General features: G+C 39.3%; 1 protein-coding gene across 6 annotated transcripts in view; it reads right to left on the reverse strand.

The window, feature by feature from the left end:
* Window positions 1-6,623: 6,623 nt before the first annotated feature.
* IFT25 (intraflagellar transport 25) overlaps window positions 6,624-22,349 on the reverse strand; it is a 34,068-nt gene continuing 18,342 nt past the window's right edge. For 5 of the 6 annotated variants that reach the window (XM_064282002.1, XM_064282000.1, XM_003411067.4 and 2 more), the window contains 4 exons: window positions 17,500-17,606; window positions 16,164-16,232; window positions 12,779-12,822; window positions 6,624-10,704 (listed from right to left, as the gene is read on the reverse strand). In XM_064282002.1, coding sequence (XP_064138072.1) covers window positions 10,591-10,704; window positions 12,779-12,822; window positions 16,164-16,232; window positions 17,500-17,606 — 334 coding nt within the window. In that variant the 3' untranslated portion in view covers window positions 6,624-10,590. Of the gene's footprint in view, window positions 11,535-12,778; window positions 12,823-16,163; window positions 16,233-17,499; window positions 17,607-22,349 lie in introns of all 6 variants that reach the window. The other variant, XM_064282003.1, reaches the window with a different exon arrangement.

Here is a 22,349-nt window from a genome sequence, read left to right on the forward strand (position 1 = left end):
TTCAGTAGCTTCACTAAGACATAGTCCTGTGTTGATGACTGTACATTAAATTTTCCTGGGATATAATATCTCCTTTAGATTCTACGATTTAATTTTTTTCAGGGACATAATCTTCTGATGGCTTGAATATATTTTCCATTGCATTTATTCTATAATTAAAGATTATGGGTATGTTGTATCCCCTTTTCTTCCACAACTATTATCTTCTCTATAACCAATTTTTAAATCTTCGCTGTTATCGATTTTGTGATTTTTCTCAAGCTTTCTCCTCTGATCCTGATTTTTCATACATTGGGTTTATTATTGTGCCAGACCCAGTTTGTTGGTTCTCATCCATTCCCATTTTTCTATATTCTCCCCTGTTATTTCAAGGTCTGGAGGCCTGAAAAGTGCATTCCCCAAACTCCCCTTGTCAGCTGCTTTCTGGTTAGATTCTATCAATGGAAATCACTGGTGGGAGATTAGACAGTGGTGGGAAGGGAGAAGCCATTTTTGCACTTCTGACTGGTGATTACAGGTGACTGCACTGTAGCAGCTTTGGTATCACCAGCCATGGTGGTTGGGTGGTTGGGTGGCTTCTGTTCAGAGGCAGTGATGCTGCCACCACAGGTCAACAGAGAATGTGGCTCATGGGCTCTAGTTATGGTTTACATTCCCATCACCCAGTTGCTTTTCCGGCCATTTCAACACTTTGTAGCCAACTCCCTGGATTACTTCCTGCTCTGCTTTTAGTATCTACAGTGGTTTCAGTTTTCCTGATAGAATACTGACTCCTACAATTACTATCATCATCATCGTCATTCTTTAGTTTCTAATGTGGATTTCACCTCTGAAACATTTTTATTTTTCTCTTCTATTAGTTCTGCCAACTCACTTTTCATCTTCTCTTGTCTTATATTTTTTCTTTGATTCTTTGTATCTCTTCTTTGAGCTGTTTTTGAGAGGTAACTATAGGTCTCAACTCTTGATATGGTTTCTGTTTATCTTACAACAAATGTTCTGAGTCTGCCTTATTTTTCTGTGTCTTTCATCCTTTTATTTTACAGTTTCTAAATTTTTTCTTATTTTTTTTTTAGTCATAGGTCCCTATATTGCAGTGGTTCGCCAAATTTGGCACACATCAAAATCCCTTTCAAGGCTTATTAAAACACAGATTATAGGGTCCCAGGCACAGAGTTCATGTTTCATTAGATCTGGGGGTTGGACCAGTGAATTTGCATTTCTAACAAGTTCTCAGATGAGGCTGAGGCCGCTTGTTTCAGAGACCACACTTTGAAAACCCCCACTATAGTAGATGCTGTCAGTGCTCTGCCCAGATCCCTTTCACCAAGCCAACGCACCCGTCTGCCCGTGGCTGAGTGTTGGCTACTAATGGCTCATGATGTCCCCTTCTTCTGAGAATTGTCGCTAGTTGACAGGAGCTATTTCACCTAGAAATGTCTAAGAGGTTATGCCCTCCCCCAGGGTACAAGGTGGCTGCCTCATCTACCCAGCCCAAGAGCAAAAGAAAAAAATGAAATAGGGAAGGTAGATTGAATGTGTGTTCTGAGGGTGTTGGGGTGTGGATGAGGGTAAGGAGACACTATAATTTTAGATAGAAAAGCTGGGGAAAGCCTCACTGAGGAGATTTTGAGTAAGAATCCAAAGTAAATGAGGAAACTAGCTGTGCAGGTACCTGAGGAAAGAGCACTCTGGGAAGATGGAACCAGCAAATGTAAAGGCCTAAATCACACAGAACACAATGGCAGTTAGGAGTTAGTGTGCAGGCAGAGAAAAGGCTAAATTATGGGGAGTGGGGTGGGAAGCCGATTGAGGACAAATGAGGCTTAACCAAGATGAAGGGGTTCAGCTGCAAAAAAGACTAAAAAAGGAAAAAAAAAAAAAAGGTAAGGCTATGCATTATACCTATTGCTTGAAACTTGCACTGTTTTTTTTATAAGATGAAAATGAGTTTTTAAAGCCTAAGAAAATGAAGGTTAAAGGATACTGTTTTCAAACAGCATACATAAAGTGGTATTATGAGTGGTACACTGGTCACTTGTTCTCTGTATCCACAGATGACAGAAACAAAGAGAAAAGACTTAGATAATTCACTAGGCTGGTGCCATAGAGATCACTCAGATAACCTCTGGAGGTCCGTTCTAGCTCTCTGTAAGCCTTAACACCGTGTTACTTACACGAAGAATTGACATTTCAGTTTAGGAACCCGGGAAAAAGAAAATCTTCAGCATTTCGTTTTATCGAACATGAACACAATTGCCTAAGCCACCTTCCTTCTCAAAAATCTTAAATGGCTCCAGTGTTATGGGAAAACATTTGAAGCATTAAAGGCCTCTGCAACCTGGCTGTAATGTACAGTTTTGGTCTTATTCTTGCTCTAGTCAGACTTACCTACTTACCATTCCCCAAATGTGTTTTATGATTGAGTATATCACCTCCACATTTTTGATTACACGCTCAAGAAATGCCTTTCCTACTCCCCTCCACTTATCTAAAACCTACCTTTCTAAGTGGAAGTTTATGCAACAATTCTTGGTAAACAATTTATCAGGAAGTACCAAGAGCCTTAAAATTGTTCCTATCTTTGACTAATTCTCCTTGGACAATCTGTTCTAAGGAAATCATCTGCAGGGTAGGCAAGGATTTATGTACAAGGATGTCGTCTGAAGCATTGTTTATTTTTCTATTATGAAAACTGAAACAGAAGTAGAGAGAAAAGTCTAATGAACCCCCATATCACCATCTTCCAGATCCAACAAATTACTGCTCCATTTGCTTCAAGATCTTTTTATTTTCAACAAAATCTTTGCCTAAGTATTTAAAAGCAAAGCCCAGATATTATGTCATTTCACCCCTACATACTTCTATGTGCATCTCTGAAAACTATGGGTGTTTTCCATACATTAATGCCAACATCATACCTAACAAAATGAACAATATCAGTTCATAAACAGATTTCCTCAATTCTCTTAAACATGTCCTTTTTTAGTTGGTTTATTCTAAACAGCATGTAAACAAAATCTACACATGGCATGTGGTTGTTGAAGCTCTAATGTTCCTTTGAATCTAGAATGCTCCCTCTTCCTTAATTAATAGTCAATTAATTAACATTTTTCATGCCACTGACTTATTGGAGAAAGCAGGTCACTTTTCCTGTAGGACCTACATTTTAGATTTGTCTGTGTACCACTCAGGACAGGATAGGCTAATCTGGTAACAAGTAACAAACAACTCCAAAATTTCATTGGCTTATTTTGCTTTATTTCTTACTCCTGCTACATGTCCATCTCAGATTGACCAGGTGCTCTGTTGCCTGTTATCATTCTTACTCCCAGGCCCAGACTGAAGCAGCAGCTACTGTGTGGAACATTATCGGTCACTGTGGCAGAAGAAGAAAAGAGCTCTGAGGGGTCTCGCACAGGCAATTCAATGCTTAGCTTAGAAGTCAGCTACTCTCTGTCTCACTGATCAGAACTGGTCACAAGGCCCTCATCAACCAAAGAGGCCAGGAAGTACTGGAAAGGCACAGAGCTGGGCATTTCAGTGAGCTGCACTAATGGCTACTAGGCACAGTGGTTGAGAGCTATGGCTGCTGTCATGGTTTAGATTATGTCCCCCCAAAATATCTGTCAACTTGGTTATGCCATGATTCCCAGTATTGTGTGATTATCCACCATTTTGTCATCTGATGTGACTTTCCTATGTGTTGTAAATCCTATCTCTATGATGTTGATGAGATAGGATTAGCAGCAGTTATGTTAATGAGGCAAGACTCAATCTACAAGATTGGATTGCGTTTTGAGCCAATCTCTTTTGAGATATAGAAGAGAGAAGTGAGCAGAGAGACAGGCAGGATTTATACCACCAGAAAGCAGCACCAGGAAAAGAGCACATCCTCTGGACCTAGTGCTCCTGCATGGAAAAGCTCCTAGACCAAGGTAAGATTGATGACAAGGACCTTCCCCCCAGAGCTGAGAGAGAGAGCCTTCCCCTGGAGCTGGCACCCTGAATTTGGACTTCTAGCCTACTAGACTGTGAGAGAATAAATTCCTCTTTGTTAAAGCCATCCACTTGTGGTATTTCTGCTATAGCAGCACTAGATAACCAAGACAGCTGCTAAACCAAAAGACTTGTAGTTCGAATCCACCAGCCGCTCCCCGAAAACCCCATGGGCCAGTTCTACTCTGTCCTATAGGGTCACTATGAGACGGGATCAACTTGATGGCAATGGGTTTTCTTTTTCTAATACTCTTATTTGGATCCCTGGTGGCATAGTGGTTAAGAGCTACGGCTGCAAACCAAAAGGTCGGCAGTTCATATCTACCAGCTGCTCCTTGGAAACCCTATGGGGCAATTCTACTCTGTCCTATAGGGTCACTATGAGTCAGAATTGACTGGATGGCAATGGGTTTTATAGTCTATTTGCTCCCTTGTGGTGTTATTTAACTTGTTCCTCTATCCCTTGAATTTCCTGAAAACAGAACTTAATTCTAGAGTTAGATTAGATTTAGGTTCAACAATTTTGGCAAGAGTACTTCACAGGTTGGTCTGTGTACTTCACAATGCATCACATTAGGAGGCATACAGTGTTTGACTGTAGTAGATTGTAGCAGTTAACAGCCTCCCATTTATTCTCACCTCCTTGTATCCATGCCCTTGAGTAGACTGCTCCCATCCTGACTCTGGACTTGGCCATGTGACACTACTTGGCAAACAGAGCAATAGCAAGAATTATGCAAGCAGAGAATAAAAAATTGTTTGCACATTGGGGCTTTCGTTCTCCTGTTACTTTTTAGGATGTTGTGAGACCACCATCTGAAGAAGCCTGGGCTAGCCTACTGGAAGATGAGAAACCACTTGGAGCAGAGATGAACAGTACCAACTGAGGCCACCCACCTGTGTTTACCAATCTGCAAACTGTAAGGCATGTGAGTGAAGACATACTAGATTATCTAACGTTAGCTGAGCTTCCAGCTGACCACAGAGATCAGCCAAATTAAAACAGGGCTTCGAATCTGTTCGTTCTGGTTCAAACCCTGATATTTTTCATTTCTTTTAAAAAGTTCCCAGGTGTTGCTAATGCTGTAGTTAGGGACCAGTTCTGAGAACCACTAGTAGAGCAGTGGTTCTCAAATTTAATTATACATTAGAATGACCTGGGGATCTTGTTAAAATATAGATTCTGACTCAGAACATCTGGGGTAGAAATGCAAATTCTCAGCAGTGTTTGAACTGAAAGAGACAGGTTCAAAGACCTGAATCAAAACAGACCAGAAAAAATGCCTGGAGACCCACAGGTTTGTGAGCAAATAAATTTGTTTTTGTTTTAAGCCATTGTTTCGGGGTGGGTTTTAACACTGCAAAAGCTGATACACTCGTTAATCTGCTTTCCGTAGATCTGCAGATTCAGGTGATCACAGCCTAATTCCATCCTTGTAAAGCTCCCCATCAACCTTTCAATTAAGGTTTCATCCACTGACTGTTGCCTATATCAATATTTAATTTCACCTAAATTAATTGTGATTTTCTAATCCTATTGTTCCTTTCACATTTATTAGCAAGAATTCTTTTGTAAAGAACTTTCCCTCATCCACTAAAGTTATTTAGTTACCCTCAAGAACAGTTTGTACAAAATGGATGCTTAATTCTTACCTTTAATTGCAAATTTTCAGAGGTGAAATTTTGCCCTAGTTACTTCCCATGGAGTCCAATGAGGCGTTTTTTGTTTGCTTGCTTTTTTCCTTCTTTTTTTTTCTCTCTCATATCAACAGAAATTTCTTTTTAAAGTTATCAAATGTGTTTCAATCAAGTGAATTTTTTTTTTTTTTCTGCTCAAACTGCCCATTTTCGGCCTTCATGTTGACTCATGTATCCTTTTCAAAAAAACTTTTATTTTGTTATTGCTAAGAATATACAAAGCCAAAACAAACCAATTCAACCGTTTTTACATGTACAAATCAGTGACATCGATCACATTCTTTGAGTTGTGCAACCATTCTCACCCTCCTTTTCTGAGTCATTCCTCCTCCATTAACATAAACTCATTGCCCCCTGAAATTCCTATCTAATTTTTTCAGTTGCTGTTGTCACTTTGATCCCACGTGAAACCCAAAAACAAAACCAAACCTACTGCTGTTGAGTTGGATCTAACTCATAGCGACCCTATATACAGTCTCTTAAAAGAGCATAATGCTAAAGGCAGACGTTTTTCACTAGTTAAGCTAAATTATTGTTTGGTTTTAAGAAGACTTCAGGAGATATTTTTAGTGTAAGGTTTAAAGATTATCTCAGGCCAATAGTTTTCAGGGGTTCATCCACCTTCCATAGCTCCAGAAAGCCTGGAGTCCATCAGAATTTGAAGTTCTGTTCTGCATTTTCCCCTTTTTGATCACGATTCTTCTATAAAATCTTTGCTCAAAATGTTCAGTAATACTAGCTGGGCACCATCCAGTTCTTCAGGTCTCATGGCAAAAGAGGCAGTTAGTCACAGAGGCGATTAGCTACACATGCCATTTCCTCCTCCTATTCCTGATTTTCTTCCTCGGTTGCTCCAGAGCAAATAGAGACCAATTGTTGTGACTTGGATGGCCACTTGGAAGCTTTTAAAACACAATGAACTAGGAGGCAGAACGGCAGAAGTAAATATGTTTTTAGGCCAATTAACTGTGATGTCCCATGAAACCATGACCCTAAAGGTTTATTTATCCTTTAACATGACCCATTAGTCTTTACTTTCTGGCACAACAAAATGTTCCAGGCTTATCTCGTGTATTTCTTGTCCCAGACTTAGAATCAGTCATTCCTCCAAAGAACCTTGGTTCCAATTAATGGGAAAAGAATTTAGAGATCATAATCTGGGTATTTGGTGTACTCCCTGCTATTAGGATGTCACTGCTTCTAAAACTTTTCAGTGGATAGAACTAAGAAACATTTATCTCTTAAAAAAAAAGAGTTTACACTGGTATTTTCAATTAAAATGGAACATTTCAGGATTTTACTTAATTCTTTGATTTTATACTTTTATTTCTTTTAAACTAGTCATCTTGATTCCTAACCACATTAACACACTTATTTGCATTGTCCTACAACATATAAGATACTAAAACAGTTTCAAAATAAAGTATAATATTACTACCAATAATCTCTACTTGTCTTTACAATACATTCCACTAAGACTGCATAGAAAAAACATTATGTTCTAAAGTCATTTAAAATAATTATATTTTTCTATGTTTTTGTATTACCAACTTGTGATGAAGTTAGGCTCACGCATTTGTTTTCAACTCTTTTTTAAATTGTACTCTATATGAAGGTTTATAGAATTAGCTTCTTACTAAACAGTACACATATTGTTTTATGACATTTGTTAACAACCCCATGACATGTCAACACACTCCCTTCCCTATTACCAGCTTTCCTGTTCCCTCCTGCCTTCCAGTCCTTGCCCCTGTGCTGGTGTGCCCCTTTAGTCTCATTTTGTTTTATGAGCCTAATCATTTGCTGAAGGGTGAACCTCAGGAGTGACTTCATTACTGAACAAAAAGGGTGTCCAGGGGCCATACTCTCGGGGTTTCTCCAGTCTCTGTCAGGCAGTAAGTCTGATCCTTTTTGTGAGTTAGAATTTGTTCTACATTTTCCTCCAGCTCTGTCTGGTATCCTCTATTGTGATCACCATCAGAGCAGTCAGTGGTGGTAGCCGGGAACCATTTTGTCGTACTGGACTTGGTCTGGTGGAAGTGTTTTCAACTTTTAAGGACTGTTTTATTTTTTCTGCTTCCAAAGTCAAAACTACGTTAAATACTATATTCAGAGAAGTCTAACTTCTATCTCTATCTGTCCTATCTAGTTCTCTCCCTTCCCCATAGGTAATCATCTGTATTATTTTTTTTTAATTCTTTCAGTATTTCTTTCTCCAAATATAAGAAAATATGTATATATGTATGTCATCCACATCCCATCTTACACAAAAGATAATTGACTACATATAGTTTTCGCACTTTGCTTTCTTCATTGCTAACAATATCCTGGAGACCAGACCATGTCAGTGTTTAGAGAGCCTCCTTATTCCTTTTTATAGCTGCTAATATTCTATTGTGAGGCTACACAGTAGTTTATCCAACTAGCTGTCAGTCAAACACTTTGGACAGTTGTAAATACTTACTATTATAAATAATGGTGTAAAGAAAACTCTTGTAACAGAGAGTCCCTGAGGGAGCAGGAGAGAAGTGGGGTGCAGAACTCCAATTCTAGTAAAAAGACCAGACTTAACGGTCTGAGACTGGAGGGACCCCAGAAGACATGGTCCCTGGACTCTCTGTTAGCCGTAAACTAAAACCATTCCCGAAGCCAACTCTTCAGACAGATTTGACTGGACTAGAAGACATAAAATGATACTCGTGAAGAGGGTGCTTCTTAGCTCAAGTAGATACATGAGACTAAAAGGGCAGCTCCTGTCCAGGGATGGAATGAGAAGGCAGAAAGGGACAAGAGCTGGCTGAACGGACATGGGAAATCTGGGGTGGAAAGGAGGAGTGTGCTGGCACATTATAGGGAGAGCAACTAGGGTCACATAACAATGTATATATAAATTTTTGTCTGAGAAACTAACTTGAACTGTAAACTTCCACTTAAAGCACAATAAGAAAAAAAAAAAAAAGAATACTGTTGTAAGTTATTTAATGTTTTTGCCTGTGTAGCTTTGGGAAAAATTCCTAGTCAAGGAATGATACGTGTTTCATTATTAAATGAATAATGACATATCCATCATTATAATAATGATAAATAACGTGATTTTTCTAGACATTGCGGATTTCCTTCCCATAGGGGCATATACCATTTCACATTCCCATCAGCAATTGGAATCCACCATTGTTTTTAATGGTAAAAACTTGTTACTGTTAGTTGCCATCAAGTTACTTCTGACTCGTGGAGACCCCATGTATGCAGAGCAGAACTGCTCCATAGGGTTTTCAAGGCTGTGACCTTTTGGAAGATCACCAAGCCTGTCTCTAAGATGCCTCTGGGTGGGTTCGAACTGCCAACCTTTCGGCTAGTAGCGCTTAACTGTTGGCACCATCCAGGGACAGTAAAAACATAAAAAAAATAGCAATATCTAAATGTCCGATTTTATAAGAATTGTTCAGTAAAGATATATCTTCATGATGGGATATTGTATAGTACTGTCAATAAAGAGGTATTTACAGAGAACTTTTGTTAACAGGAAAAATGAGAATGATAAAATTTTAGTAAAAAAAAATACCCAGAATTATATGTGTTATACACCAGAAGGCAAGGGTTAGCCTTAGATCACTGACTTAAACTCTTAGGAGGTATTTTCTAACCTATAAAAGCAAGTTAAGATAAAACTTGTTCAAATGGAATGGAAAAGAAAAAAATATAAAAATGCCCTGTGAATTGGGCTGAAGACTGGAGAGTCACAACCTGCAGGAGGTTAGATCAGTAAGCAAACTTGAAGATTACTTAGCCCAGTCTCCTCCTTTTAGGGTGAGGGGACTGAGGTCTGGAGAAAGAAGGTAACTTGCTGAGGTCACACAGTTAGCGGGTCTAGTATTAGGATAAAAAGCAGTAGAAGAAGTAAGACCAGATAGGATGGTATGTAATAGGTCAGACTCTGGAGCTAAATGAAACAGCGTTTGAATTCTGGCTCTGCCATCTACTAACTGTGTGACCCTGGACAAATGACCTAACTTCTCTAAATTTAAATTTTGTCAGATACAGAATGAAAATAGCAACAGTTTTCACCACATGGGGTAGTTGTATAGATAAAAAAATATATATATATATGCATGCAAAATGCTAACAGTGCTTGACACATAATAAAACTCAAAATCAAACCTATTGGTGTCGAGTTGATTCCGACTCATAGCGACCCTACAGAACAGGGTAGAACTATCCCACAGGGTTTCCAAGGAGCAGCTGGTGGATTTGAACTGCTGACCTTTTAGTTAGTAGCCAAGCTCTTAACCACTGCACCACCAGGGCTCCTGACACATAATAAATGATCAAGTATTGGTAGATATCGTTATTATTTGTGAAATATACCAAAAATGTCAATAATGCTTGTCTCTGATAAATAAGATTATGTGTTTCTTAACTCTTTTCTGAGGACTTCAAATAAGAATAAAATAAAATTAAAACTACTTGTCCTACAGGGCCCAGTTCAAGTTCTCTAACTACAATAAAACCTTCTCATAAGTACTTTCACTTCTCTGAACTCTATACTGTCTACTGTCAATCAATCAATAAATTAAAAAAGTTAATGCACTGAGACCTGAAGGGCACCATGTTGGATGCTGTGGTGACACAACGTATTATCAGTTAAATTTTCACGTATATTAGTCACGTCCTTGATTAAGCTGTACACTGAAGTGAGAGCTTCCATATCTCCACCCGGGTGGCCAGCACTGCTGGCTGAAGAAACCAGAGTTCCTTTACATAAAATACCAAGGAGAGAATAAATAACCGAAAACAGATTGATACAAATCCCTTTAATAAAGTATTTCAATGACAACTTCATGTTTGAATAAATATATCGTTAAAAATTCACGCAAGAGCACTGCCTTAGAATTACTAAGAAAGGTTTGAGACGGCTATTCCCTCTGCAGAAACGCTATGCACAGACGCAAAATGATCAAAAGCTGATACAATAATGAATCTCAAGTAAGTGGCGTAACCATCACGTGCCTGTAGGGGAAAAATCAATATGAATGTTTTCAGCAGTCCTAGTTAGCTGTTAACAAGCAGTTAGTAGAATAAAGGGTTCGATGCAAGAGTAATAGTCTAACCATATAACAATACATAAAATATAATATTCATGACAGATGCCAGCCACATATAATAGAATGGTCATTCTGGTGCACACTGGCCAAGTATCAGCCTTGGTTTGATGAAAAATAGCAGGTGGAGCTGAAAAGCTTCATCTGTACATTTGTGATCAATTTTTTAAAAGTATCTTTCTAAAATATTCTTCATGATACAAGGTTTCCTTTGGTTTGTGATGCTTCAGAATTTACTACTCTAAAATCTGGTTATACTTTTACATTTATATAATTTCTCTGAACGCAATTTGATAATATGTATAAAGACCTATAAATATGTTTATACCCTTAGACCTGGTAATTTCATTCATTGAAATTTAATCTTAGAAAATAATAAGAAAGGTGATGGTGGTGGTAGTAGGAACATATGCATAATGCGTAATATTACTTATTACAGGCGGTCCTGGGTTATGAACTTCTGACTTACGGACAACTTGTACTTGCCTTTTGATGTCATGTGAAGTTGCCCTCACTTCAAAACAAATGAACCAACCCCTGCTTACAACAGTCTTCATTACAAATCACCTCCACTTGCTGCACGTGCAGCTTTGAAATCACTGAAAAGGCTTTGAGCCTCCTCTTGCACTACAGTAAGTCTAAGTACGAACTGGATGCACCTATTCGGACTTACCTCCAAACTGGACTTAAAGACACACCTAGGAATGGATCGTGTTCGGGACCTGGGGACTGCCTGGACTTAGGATGATGGGGGAGGGGGGGAATTAGCTTAACTGCATGTCATTAGACAAATATTATTTTAAAGTTATAATTATGAAGCTCATTTTATAATATTAAGTCATAAAAATACAAATCTATATACGCATTACTATTATAACTATGGGGTGCATACGGTTGGCAGCTAGAAGAAAATAAATGCAACAAAAGTTTTATGGCAGAGTTATAAAATTATAGGTGATTTCCAGCCTCTCATTTCCCTTTACTATTTTCCAAATGTTATATAATGCTGCAACCCTCCCTGATCCACAGTCAGTCCTAAAACAAAACACCAAAGCAAGCAGAGGCTTACTAGATAGCAGTATAATCATAACCCAGTAGGCAAAAATGGAGAAAAACAGGAAGAGAAAATTCAGTACAATTAATGGTTTTTCCACTTCTTTTTCCCCCCACTGGCCTCCTCAGTCATTGGGCAAATTTTGGTGGCAAAGAACGGAATTAAAAGATTCAAAACCTTCCTACAAAAGCTTTTCAAATAATGATGTCACAGGAGCTCCCAGCAAGTTGTGAAGGAAACTTAATGGACAAGAGGTTCTCGCTTTAACCTTCATTTAGAGAAACCTTAAATGAACATACCACCTAAAGAAAACTCACATTCAGTTATTTTAATTTTTTGTTTGTTTTTGTCTAAAAACCAGGGCCTGACAAAGGAGCAGGAACAGAGGATCTCCTGATGAGGCAGCAGCTTCCTTGTCAACATTCATTCATTCCACTTGACAAGCAAAGCCCAATGGAATGTTGTCAGAAAATACCGGTTCTCTTTCCACCTCATCTCTCTCTGGCTTATTTGTTGCTGATCCTATGCTCCAATTCCCCTATTAGAATCTCTCTTGTCCTTTCATGCTTAAATTAACATCCAATTCTGGCATCTCCACCTTTTCTGATTTCTATTCTAAAAGGCCCACAAAATCAAATGAAAAAAAGGTGAAGCAAATAAATACTTCAAAATAAAACAAATAAGTGAATTCTGTGTCCTCCTTGCTGTCATTCTATGATAGATAAGAGCCTAATTTATGAATAATATATGTTGATTTCAATATCACTTGGAATAACTTTCTCTTCGGGTTGATTAGGTACAGAATCTACAGTAACATGAACCTACAATATCATATCATTAATTCTATGACTGTGGAGATATGTTTAAAATCTAAATACATTGCGCTGGTTAAATATAATGTATATGTCTACGAAGTTTATGTGCTTACCATAATTTCTTCATTTTGAAGCTGCCCCTCTGTGTGTACTAGATCTAAAACACAAATTTAACAGAAATGAGTTAAGAGCTGAAAATACATGAGGCTAACTACCGAAATGTATTCAGTTCAGTAGAACACGACAGCCGATAAACTATTATAAGACCAGATTTTAAGGAACTACCAGTGTTTAGGAGTTAAAATTTGGTTCTCAGTGTTTTGACAGTCATATAATGATATGATCACTTCCTTGTTGAGATCTGATATGTGATCACCCCCATGATGGGATCTGCTATGAGTAGCCAATCAGTTGAAAGGGAATTTCCTTGCTGTGTGAATATAAGCAGACGTTCTGGCTTTTGCCTGTTCTGGATCCTGCAGCTGGCTCCTGTTCATCTGACTTCCGGTTCTTGGGATTTGAGCTAGCAGCTTACCTGTGGTCTTGCCTGCCAATCTTGGCATTCATTGATCTTCACAGCCTGTAAGCAAGAGTCCTGCTCTCCGGCCTGCCCATCTTCAGCTGGCCAGCCCCTTCAACTACGTGAATCAAGAGAAGCCTTGTGGTCTTGCCTGCCAATCTTGGGAGTTGTTGATCTTCACAGCCTGTGAGCAACAGCCCTGCTCTCCGACCTGCTGATCTTGGGTTCACCATCCCCTGTGGCTATGTGAATCAGGAAGAGCCTCTATCCCGATCCATGGACTTAGGATATTCCAGCCTTTAGAACCATGCGTGTCATTTCCATGATATAAATCTCTCTCTCTGTATTTATATAGTTTACTGGTTTTGCTTCTCTAGAAAACTCTGCCTAAGATGCACGATGTGAGCATGAAAAGAACATGTGTTTTTCATTTGTTAGGTACAATATTCCATAGGTGTCTATTAGCCCCCTCAGGACACAGTTCTTCTCAACCCCCTCAGGACAGGCCTCCTCTCAGCCCCCTAAAGACAGGTTTCCTCTCACCTCCCTGAGGACAGACTTCTCTGCTTTTGGCCTTCCTGCCGTCAGCCTCTCTACTGCTAACTGATGCAGCTCACAGCCAGTTGTAGCAGTTTTGTTCAGCTCTCTTAGGAGCATTCCTAGCAGCAGGTTTCTGTCATCACAACTGACTCTGCTACAGAGCCCCTTCCCAGCCTACTGCCACTGGCTCTGCCCAGGGACCCTTCTAGGCCTCTTGCTGTTTTCAGTGTTACAGCCCTTGACCTGTGTTAACCACTTCTGGGAGATTCCTGGCCTCTTCTCTCTCTGCTTGTCTCTTCTTCTCTCTTCAACTTCTGTTTTCCAACCTCTGTAGGGTTAGCTGCATATATAAGCATACTCCTTGCATTTTCAAGGCATGGACCTCCCACCAGAGCTATGAACTGACCAATCCCCTCTTGGTAGGCCACAGATACTTCATTTGCACAGTAAGTTATAGTCACTTCCTTTACATTGTATACTGACCAATCTCTGTAAGATACGTACCAATCCCAGGGGCAAACAAAAAGTATCAAACTAGGACTTGTTTACAGCTTATCCAGGAAATGTCAATCAATCTTGACAAAAGTAACAAACCCTCTGGGGTAGAAAACTAGGGCAAAGGTAACTACTCAGGGCTTAAGGGAAAAATCTCTCCAGCTGTTTTTCCGAAGAACCAAAGCAAAAGGCCACATAAAGGAACTCTTTTCACCACACATACTAATGTTAAAAATAGTGTTTTAATATAATATCCTGTCCATATTCAAATTTCCTCAATTGCCCCCAAAATATCTTTTTATAGTTGGTTTATTCAAATCAGAATTAACTCTGTATTTTAATCTTTTCTCTCCACACATATTTTTCTTCTTCATGCCACTGATTTATTAAAGAGAACAGGTCAGTTGTCCTGCAGAATACCCTACGTTCTAGATTTTGCCATCTTGCCTCCTCATGGTTTAATTTGTTCCTCTACCCTCTATATTTCCTATTATTGGAAATTAGAGCTAAAGGCTTGATTTTATTCAGGGTTTGAAGCTTTAATCAAATGTTTGGTGATCTTTGGATGTCTTTTCTTACTTATGAATAAATCATTTGAAAACTGTATGTATGAGCCAGGCTTCTTGACGGGGGGACTTCAACAGGGTGACCAGGAGTGAACTAGCTTTTGTCAGTATCCACAGATCTTTTTTCTGGGGCCATTCAGTTTCTCCAGAGATGAATTCTCCAGTCTTCTGGCTGGCGACATACTCTTGGCGGCTGTCAATAACAGCAGAGCATAGGAAGAAGCCTAGTTTCCACTTTCAATATGTAAGCATTCACTTAACCCTCTCATTTTCAATCCTATGTCTCACTCACTCTCTCTACTATGCCTGGTATCCCTGAGTCCTGAGCCTCAATATTCAATGTTCCCAGTCACCTCGTGAGGTTTGGGGTTTGTGGGAGGAAGGTCACCTAGCTTTGCGTGGTAGGAAAAGGTACCTAGAGTCCAATCACTCTGTATACAGATGTCCACTAATCACCCTTTTTTCTACTCCATGGTACCTGTTGGCCTCAAGATCTAGACTTTTCCGGGGTTCTCTGGAGCAAAGTGACTTGCTTTTCACTGATATTCTCCTTGGCAGGCACTTAGATTATACTCTATTCCATTCAAAAGTTACCACTCCTCCATCTGTTTTCCTTCTACCATAACATGTATTTATCTCTCACATTTGTTTTATCCTCCTAGTTTTTTGTTTGCTTTTGTCTTTGTAAGATTATGCCTCTTTTTATTCTTTTACTATTATCTTCACAGTATTTTGAGAAGGAAAGGAGAAAAACACATGAAGTTAACATGCTATGTTTAACTGGAAGCCACCAATTCTACTGAGGATATTTAAACAGTACCATTAATCAGGAAGCAAGGAAAGAAGATGAGAAACTAATATTTATTGTTTTTCTACCATATGTCAGATACTATGCTCACAAAAACCCGAAATGGTAAATACCATCTCCGTTTTTCAGATAAGGATTCTGAAACTCAGAAAAATTAAGTAACTTTGACAATTACACAACCAGTAAGTGAAGGAGCAGTCTTGTGATCAAACCTGGGTTTTTCTAGGCCCTAAATGTGTGTGTCACAGGTGTCCCTGGGTGGTGCAAACGGTGAAGTACTCGACTACTAGCTGAAATGTTGGTGGTTCGAACCAATTCAGAGACGCCCTGGAAGACAGGCCTGGGAGTCTGCTTCCAAAAGGTCACAGCCTTGAAAAGGCTGTGGAACAGTTCTATTCTGCATGAGTCAGAGTCGATTCAGTGGCAACTAACGACAACAACAAATGTGTCACAAGGATCATTCGAGTCATCTTTTTTCACTAAAATGTGGCTCAATAGGAAATACAGAGTCAAAGCACAATTCTCTGCTCCTTCATGCTCAGAACAAGTTGCGTGAAACAAACACATACCTCTTTCAATCCACTGCTCAAAATCAACTGGCTCTTTAGACGTGCTCTTTTCAATCCTCAAGGTCCGCACTGACATTGTAAATAAACAACATACATAAAGTATTAATTATGTACCTGATTCTGTGTTTCTGTCCTTGAGACTCGTGTGCACTGGTGGGACTGTACAGGGTACTGGGATCAGGTATGCCATGTTCTGGAAATTACTCATTTGCCCTGTTTTTTTCGTAAGTCCCTATGGTGAAATGCAGTCTTGTGTAATTGTCATCCTACAAATGTATGCAACCATATAATGGAGCGGTAACAGAGACTTGTTGAATTTGGTATCATCCAGATTTTTGTATATTAGTAATAATAATATCAGTGGTCTTGGTCATAAACTTTCTGTCCTGTTCTGTGCCCTGGGAGGCTGACCCCACTGGACTATGTTACCTGGATTCACTTGTCTGCTGACTTCTAGTTGGATTTGGCCAATGGGAAGCACTGGGAGGAGACTATAGGGCAGTGGGAAAGTGAGATCAGGCTATTTTTCTGTCCCCTCCCTCCCTGCTTCAGTGCCATGTCTCTGACAGTAATTACGTCCCTTCATGACTACAGCTCCTGCTGGGCAGGCCTTTTTCCACAGGCTCTAGCTCTCACTGGCCTCCAAGAATGCCATTTCCTTCCCTTGTCCCAGGAGTGTAAATGGCTCCCCACTGTGCCAGCTTCTTGGTGCCTCACCATCCTTAGTTTGTTCCCTTAACAGGCCCGTAATTTTGTAAGTAGCCCCATCATCAAAGGCTGTTCATTTGAGCCATCTAGAATATTATGTTTCCTGCCAGGATTTTGTCTGATATACTTTATCCTTAAGTAAACATAAAATAGGATTAGAATGACGTTCCTATGGCAGATTCTCCTAAGTCCTTCAGAAAATGCCATTAGTAATAGAAGAATTGAAACTATCCAGTGTGAATAATCAAGGTTATCAGATTTTTAGCAAGAATTTGACAGAAAATCCCAGACCATATGACTCTGGAATAAAGATGTCATGGAAGCTAGCATTCTGGAAAGCTGGCTTCTTATGTTCATAATGAGGTCTTTTGCCAAAGACTTTCACGTAGTAAATTGCTTGGAAATTATTATGTGCTTTTTTTTTGGGGGGGGGGGGGAAGGGTTTCAAATTTGCAGTTGCTGAAAGGCTAATTGTACTAATTGTGCTTAAGACAGTTAACCCGTACCCCAACCCTCGACCCCACCAAGGGCTCCATGCTATAAAGAAACACTAGTGTTTTGCCAAAAGTTTACATCACATAGGCCCTCTGTCTAAAAGATGATGAAAATTAATGAATGATTTACTTACCAAAGTAACTTTGAATTACAAGCTTTTCAATCCTTACATGTTTGTGAAAACAAATAATGAACTCCTGGGGAAATATTCCTGTGGTAGTCCAAAATGTTTCTGGATTCCTATTGTAAATTTTAAAGAAAAAAAGAAATGAATAGCCAAATAAAAATGTTTAATCATACAATTCTAATGAACAAGTTTATTTTAATTAAATGATCACTAGATTCTCACAATCCTTTTCTAACTGCCTGTTCTGCCTCTAATCCCTCCACAACTCCAATAATTTGTCTTTACTTCTACCAGATACTTTTTTTCTAAAACACAGAGACATAGAACTGACGTCACTCCTGTTTAAAAGCCTTCAGTGGCCCCTAATTACCTATAAATCTAAACTCTTTAGGATGGCATTTATGACTGTGCACAATCTGGTCCCATCACTGAAGTATATAATTTCCCATCATTATACCATCTCCCATCATTGTAGTCACATTGGGACACTTAAAACTCCGCAAACACATTATGCAGAGTCATGTCCCTGTCTTAGTTCATGTGGTTCTCTTGACCTGAAAATCTCTTCTTCTCCATGCAGTCTATTCACTTTTTGGTCCCACCACTCCAACCCCAACAAATCTGAGTCACTTCCTTCCTTCTTTGCACTTGCCTCACACTCAACATCTGTTACTAAATGGCACTCATCTGTTGTGTTTTAATGCTTCTTGCTAGATGCTGATTTCCTTGAGCCCAGCCCCTCTCTCTTACTCATCTTTGTATCCACAACACGTAGCACAATGGCTGACCTATGCTATACGCATGATAGATGTTGCTGGAAAAAAAAACTATAATGTCCAGTTTTATTTCCAATGTACGTACGTATGCACATATACACAGACATATATCATACATACATATGTTATATAGTATATGTAGTACTAAAGTATATGTAATATAAACGTACAGTATTGACCACAGGAATAATCATTTTAATTTTAATCATATAAGTTTTTTTCTTTTCTTTTTGGAGGTAAAATTTACCTACAGTGAAATTTACCAGGAGTGTACAATCTATTTAATGGAAACCCTGGTGGCGTAGTGGTTAAGCGCTACGGCTGCTAACCAAAGGGTGGGCAGTTTCATTGAATCCACCAGGCGCTCCTTGGAAACTCTATGGGGCAGTTTTACTCTGTCCCATAGGGTCGCTATGAGTTGGAATCGACTCGACGGCACTGGGTTGGGTTTGTTGTTTGTTGTTGTACAATCTATTGAGTTTTGATGAATGTACATGCTTATATAACCAATATCCCAGGGTAACCAATGCTCCAAACAAGATACAGAACATTTCTATCACTCCAGAAATTTCCTTTATCTTCCTTTCCTGACAATCCCTACCTCCTTAGGCAACTAATGCTCTGATTTTTAAAACTATATATTAGCTTTGTTTTCTCTTGAACTTCAAATAAATGGAATCATTCAGTATGTAGTCTTTTGCATCTGCTTCTTTCACTCTATGGAGCATAATTCTACTTTATCACAAATGGGGTTGGTTCTTTCACTCAACATAATGCTTTTTTTTTTCATCGTACTTTAAGTGAAAGTTTACAGATCAAGCCAGTCTCTCATATAAAAATTTATATACACCTCACTATGTACTCCTAGTTGCTCTCCTCCTAAAGAAATAGCACACTCCTTCCCTCCACTCTCTATTTTAGTGTCCATTTGGCCAGCTTCTGACACCCTCTGCCCTCTCATCTCCCATCCAGACAGGAGCTGCCCACATAGTCTCATGTATCTACTTGACCTAAGAAGCTCATTCTTCACCAGTATCATTTTCTGTGCCATAGTCCAGTCCAATCCCTGTCTGAAGAGTTGGCTTTGGAAATGGTTCCTATCTTGGGCTAACAGAAGGTCTAGGAACCATGACCTCTGGGGTCCTTCTAGTCTCAGTCAGACCATTAAGTCTGGTCTTTTTACGTGAATTGGAGGTCTATATTCCACTACTCTCCTTCTCCCTCAGGGGTTCTCTGTTGTGTTCCCTGTCAGGGCAGTCATCGGTTGTAGCCGGGCACCATCTAGTTCTTCTGGTCTCAGGTTGATGTAGTCTCTGGTTCATGTGGCCCTTTCTGTCTCTTGGGCTCATAATTACCTTGTGTCCTTGGTGTTCTTCATTCTCCTTTGATCCAGATGGGTTGAGACCAAGTGATGCATCTTAGATGGCCACTTGCTAGCATTTAAGACCCCAGACACCACTCTCCAAAGCAGGATGCAGAATGTTTTCTTAATAGATTTTACTATGCCAGTTGACTTAGATGTCCCCTGAAACCATGGTCCCCAAACCCCACCCCTACTATGCTGGCCTTCCAAGAGTTCAGTTTATTCCGGAAACTTCTTTGCTTTTGTTGTAGTCCAGTTGTGCTGACCTCTCCTGTATTGTGCTTTTAAGATTGTTTTAAGATTTTTCCAAACACCCACATCAGTAATTCCTTTATTGCTCAATAGTGTTTGACTATTGACTATGCCACAATTTATTTATTCATTCTCTTGTTGAAGGATATTTGAATTGCTCAGTTTTTAATTATTAGGAATACAGCTGCTATAAACATCCTTGTACAAGTTTTTTTTGTGAACATGTTTTTATTTCTCTTCAGTAATTACATAGGAGTGAAACTGTTGGGTCATAGGTGCGGGGGTGTTTAACTTCATAAAAAACTGCCAAACAGATTTTTAAAGTGGTTGTACTATTTTACACTCCTACCTATGAGTCGGAATCAACTCGACAGCAACAGGTTTACCAGCAGTGTAAGGGTGTTCCAGTTGCTCCACATCCTTGCCAACATTGCAATTGTCAGTCTTTTTCATTTTAGTCATTCTGTGTTAGTGACTGTGAAGTGACATCCTACTTTTACTTTTACTTTGCATTTCTCTGATAACTAATGATGCTAAGTACTTTTTCATTTGCTTTTTTGGCGATTCTTATATCTTCTTTTGTGAAGTGTTAAGTATTTTCTCACTTTTATTAAGTCGACTGTATTTTTAGCATATACTTGTAGGAGTCCTTTGTCAGATACATACATTGTGAATATTTTTTCCCACTCTGTGGTTTATCTTTGCATTTTCTTAATTGCCTCTTTCCGTGAACAGAAGTTTTCATTTTTGATGAAGTTCAATTTTACCGCTTCTTTTTTTTTTATGCTTATTGATTTTTGTGTCCTCCCTAAGAAACCTTTGCCTATCCCAACATCACAAGATACTTTATTATGGTTTCTTCCAGAAGCTTAATAATCTTAGCTCTAATTTGAGCTCTATGATCTGTCTTGAATTGATTGTTGTGTTCTGTATGAGACAGGTTCATTTTCATCCATGTTTAGTCTGTAGTTCCAGCACCACTTACTAAAAAGACTTTCCTTTTCCCATTGAATCACCTTCGTGCCTTTGTCTAAAATCAATTGACTATACACAGGTAGGTCTGTTTCTGCCCTACCTATTTATTCCATTGATCCAATTATGTATCCTTAGCTCTTTGCAAAAAAAAAAAAATTAATTGATTTTATATGAGTGGGTCTATTTCTGAGCTCTCTGTTCTGCTCCATTGATCTATATAGGTCTGTCTGTACAAAATACCACAGTTTCTTGATTACATTTATTGTAAGTCTTGAATTCAGATAATGTAAGTGCTCCAACTTCCTTCTTTTTTGAGATTATTTTGGTTAGTCTAGGTCCTTTGCATTTCCATATACATTTCACAATCAACTTGTTAATTTATATTGTGGTGCAACGAATTACTTAATATGGCCCTTCCAGCCATGGTCTTCGTGACTTACATAGAACAATTGAGTGGGACCATTCAAATAAGGTATATGGAACCTGTGATGGTTGGGGTCATGTGTCAACTTGGCTAGGTCATGATTCCCAGTTTTGTGTGGTTGTGCACCACTTTATGTGTTGTGAATCCTGACCTGTACATGTTGATGAGACAGGATTGGTATAGGTGTGTCTTGGGTTGCAGCCTTACAGGAGGGCATGACTCAAGTCCTACCCTTACTAAAATTAAACCTTTCCCTGGAGTGTGGCCTACACCTAAGATATATATGTGTGTCCTGGCAAGGTTCTCTCTCTGCATCTGGATCCCGTGTCCAGTTCATGATCAACTGACCTTCCCAGAGGACTGCTATATGACCTGCCTGTTCTGAGATTCGCCAGCATCCACAGCCCCTTGGGCAGCCTACCTATGTGACCTGATTCGCCAGCTTCCACAGCCTTATGAGCCAACAACCTGTGGTCTCAACTGCTGGTTTGGGTTTGTCAGCTTCTGCAGCCACGTGCATTGGGAGAAGCCTACATCTGACCCATGAATTTGGGACTTGTCAGCCTCCACAACTCTATGAGCCATTTCCTTTATATGGTTTGTGAGTTCTGTGAGATGTTGAAGTGAATTAGGGAACCCAAAGACAGGAAGGAGAGTACTGAGGGGAGAGGGAGTAGTTGATGTTAGAGATGATGGAGTGGTATAGCAGCTTAGAAAAGTTAAATGTTTGGAACATCTTTAACCTCCATCTCATAGGAACCAGCTTTGTACTGATCTTTATATAAGAAATTATTCATTTAATATGTAAAAGTCTATTGAGACTTTGAATGAGATTGCATTGACTATATAGGTCAGTTTAGGGAGAACTTGGCACCTTAAAGGAGCTCTAGTGACACAGTGGGTAAAGTGCTCAGCTGCCAACCAAATGGTCAGTGGTTTGAACCCACCAGCCGCTCCACAGGAGAAAGAGGTGGCAGTCTGCTTCCATAAAGATTTACAGCCTTGGAACCCCTATGGGGCAGTTCTACTCTGCCCCACAGGGTCACTATGAGTTGGAATCGACAGC

This window comes from Loxodonta africana, chromosome 3 (assembly GCF_030014295.1).
Source record: "Loxodonta africana isolate mLoxAfr1 chromosome 3, mLoxAfr1.hap2, whole genome shotgun sequence".
Taxonomy (NCBI): Eukaryota; Metazoa; Chordata; class Mammalia; order Proboscidea; family Elephantidae; genus Loxodonta; species Loxodonta africana.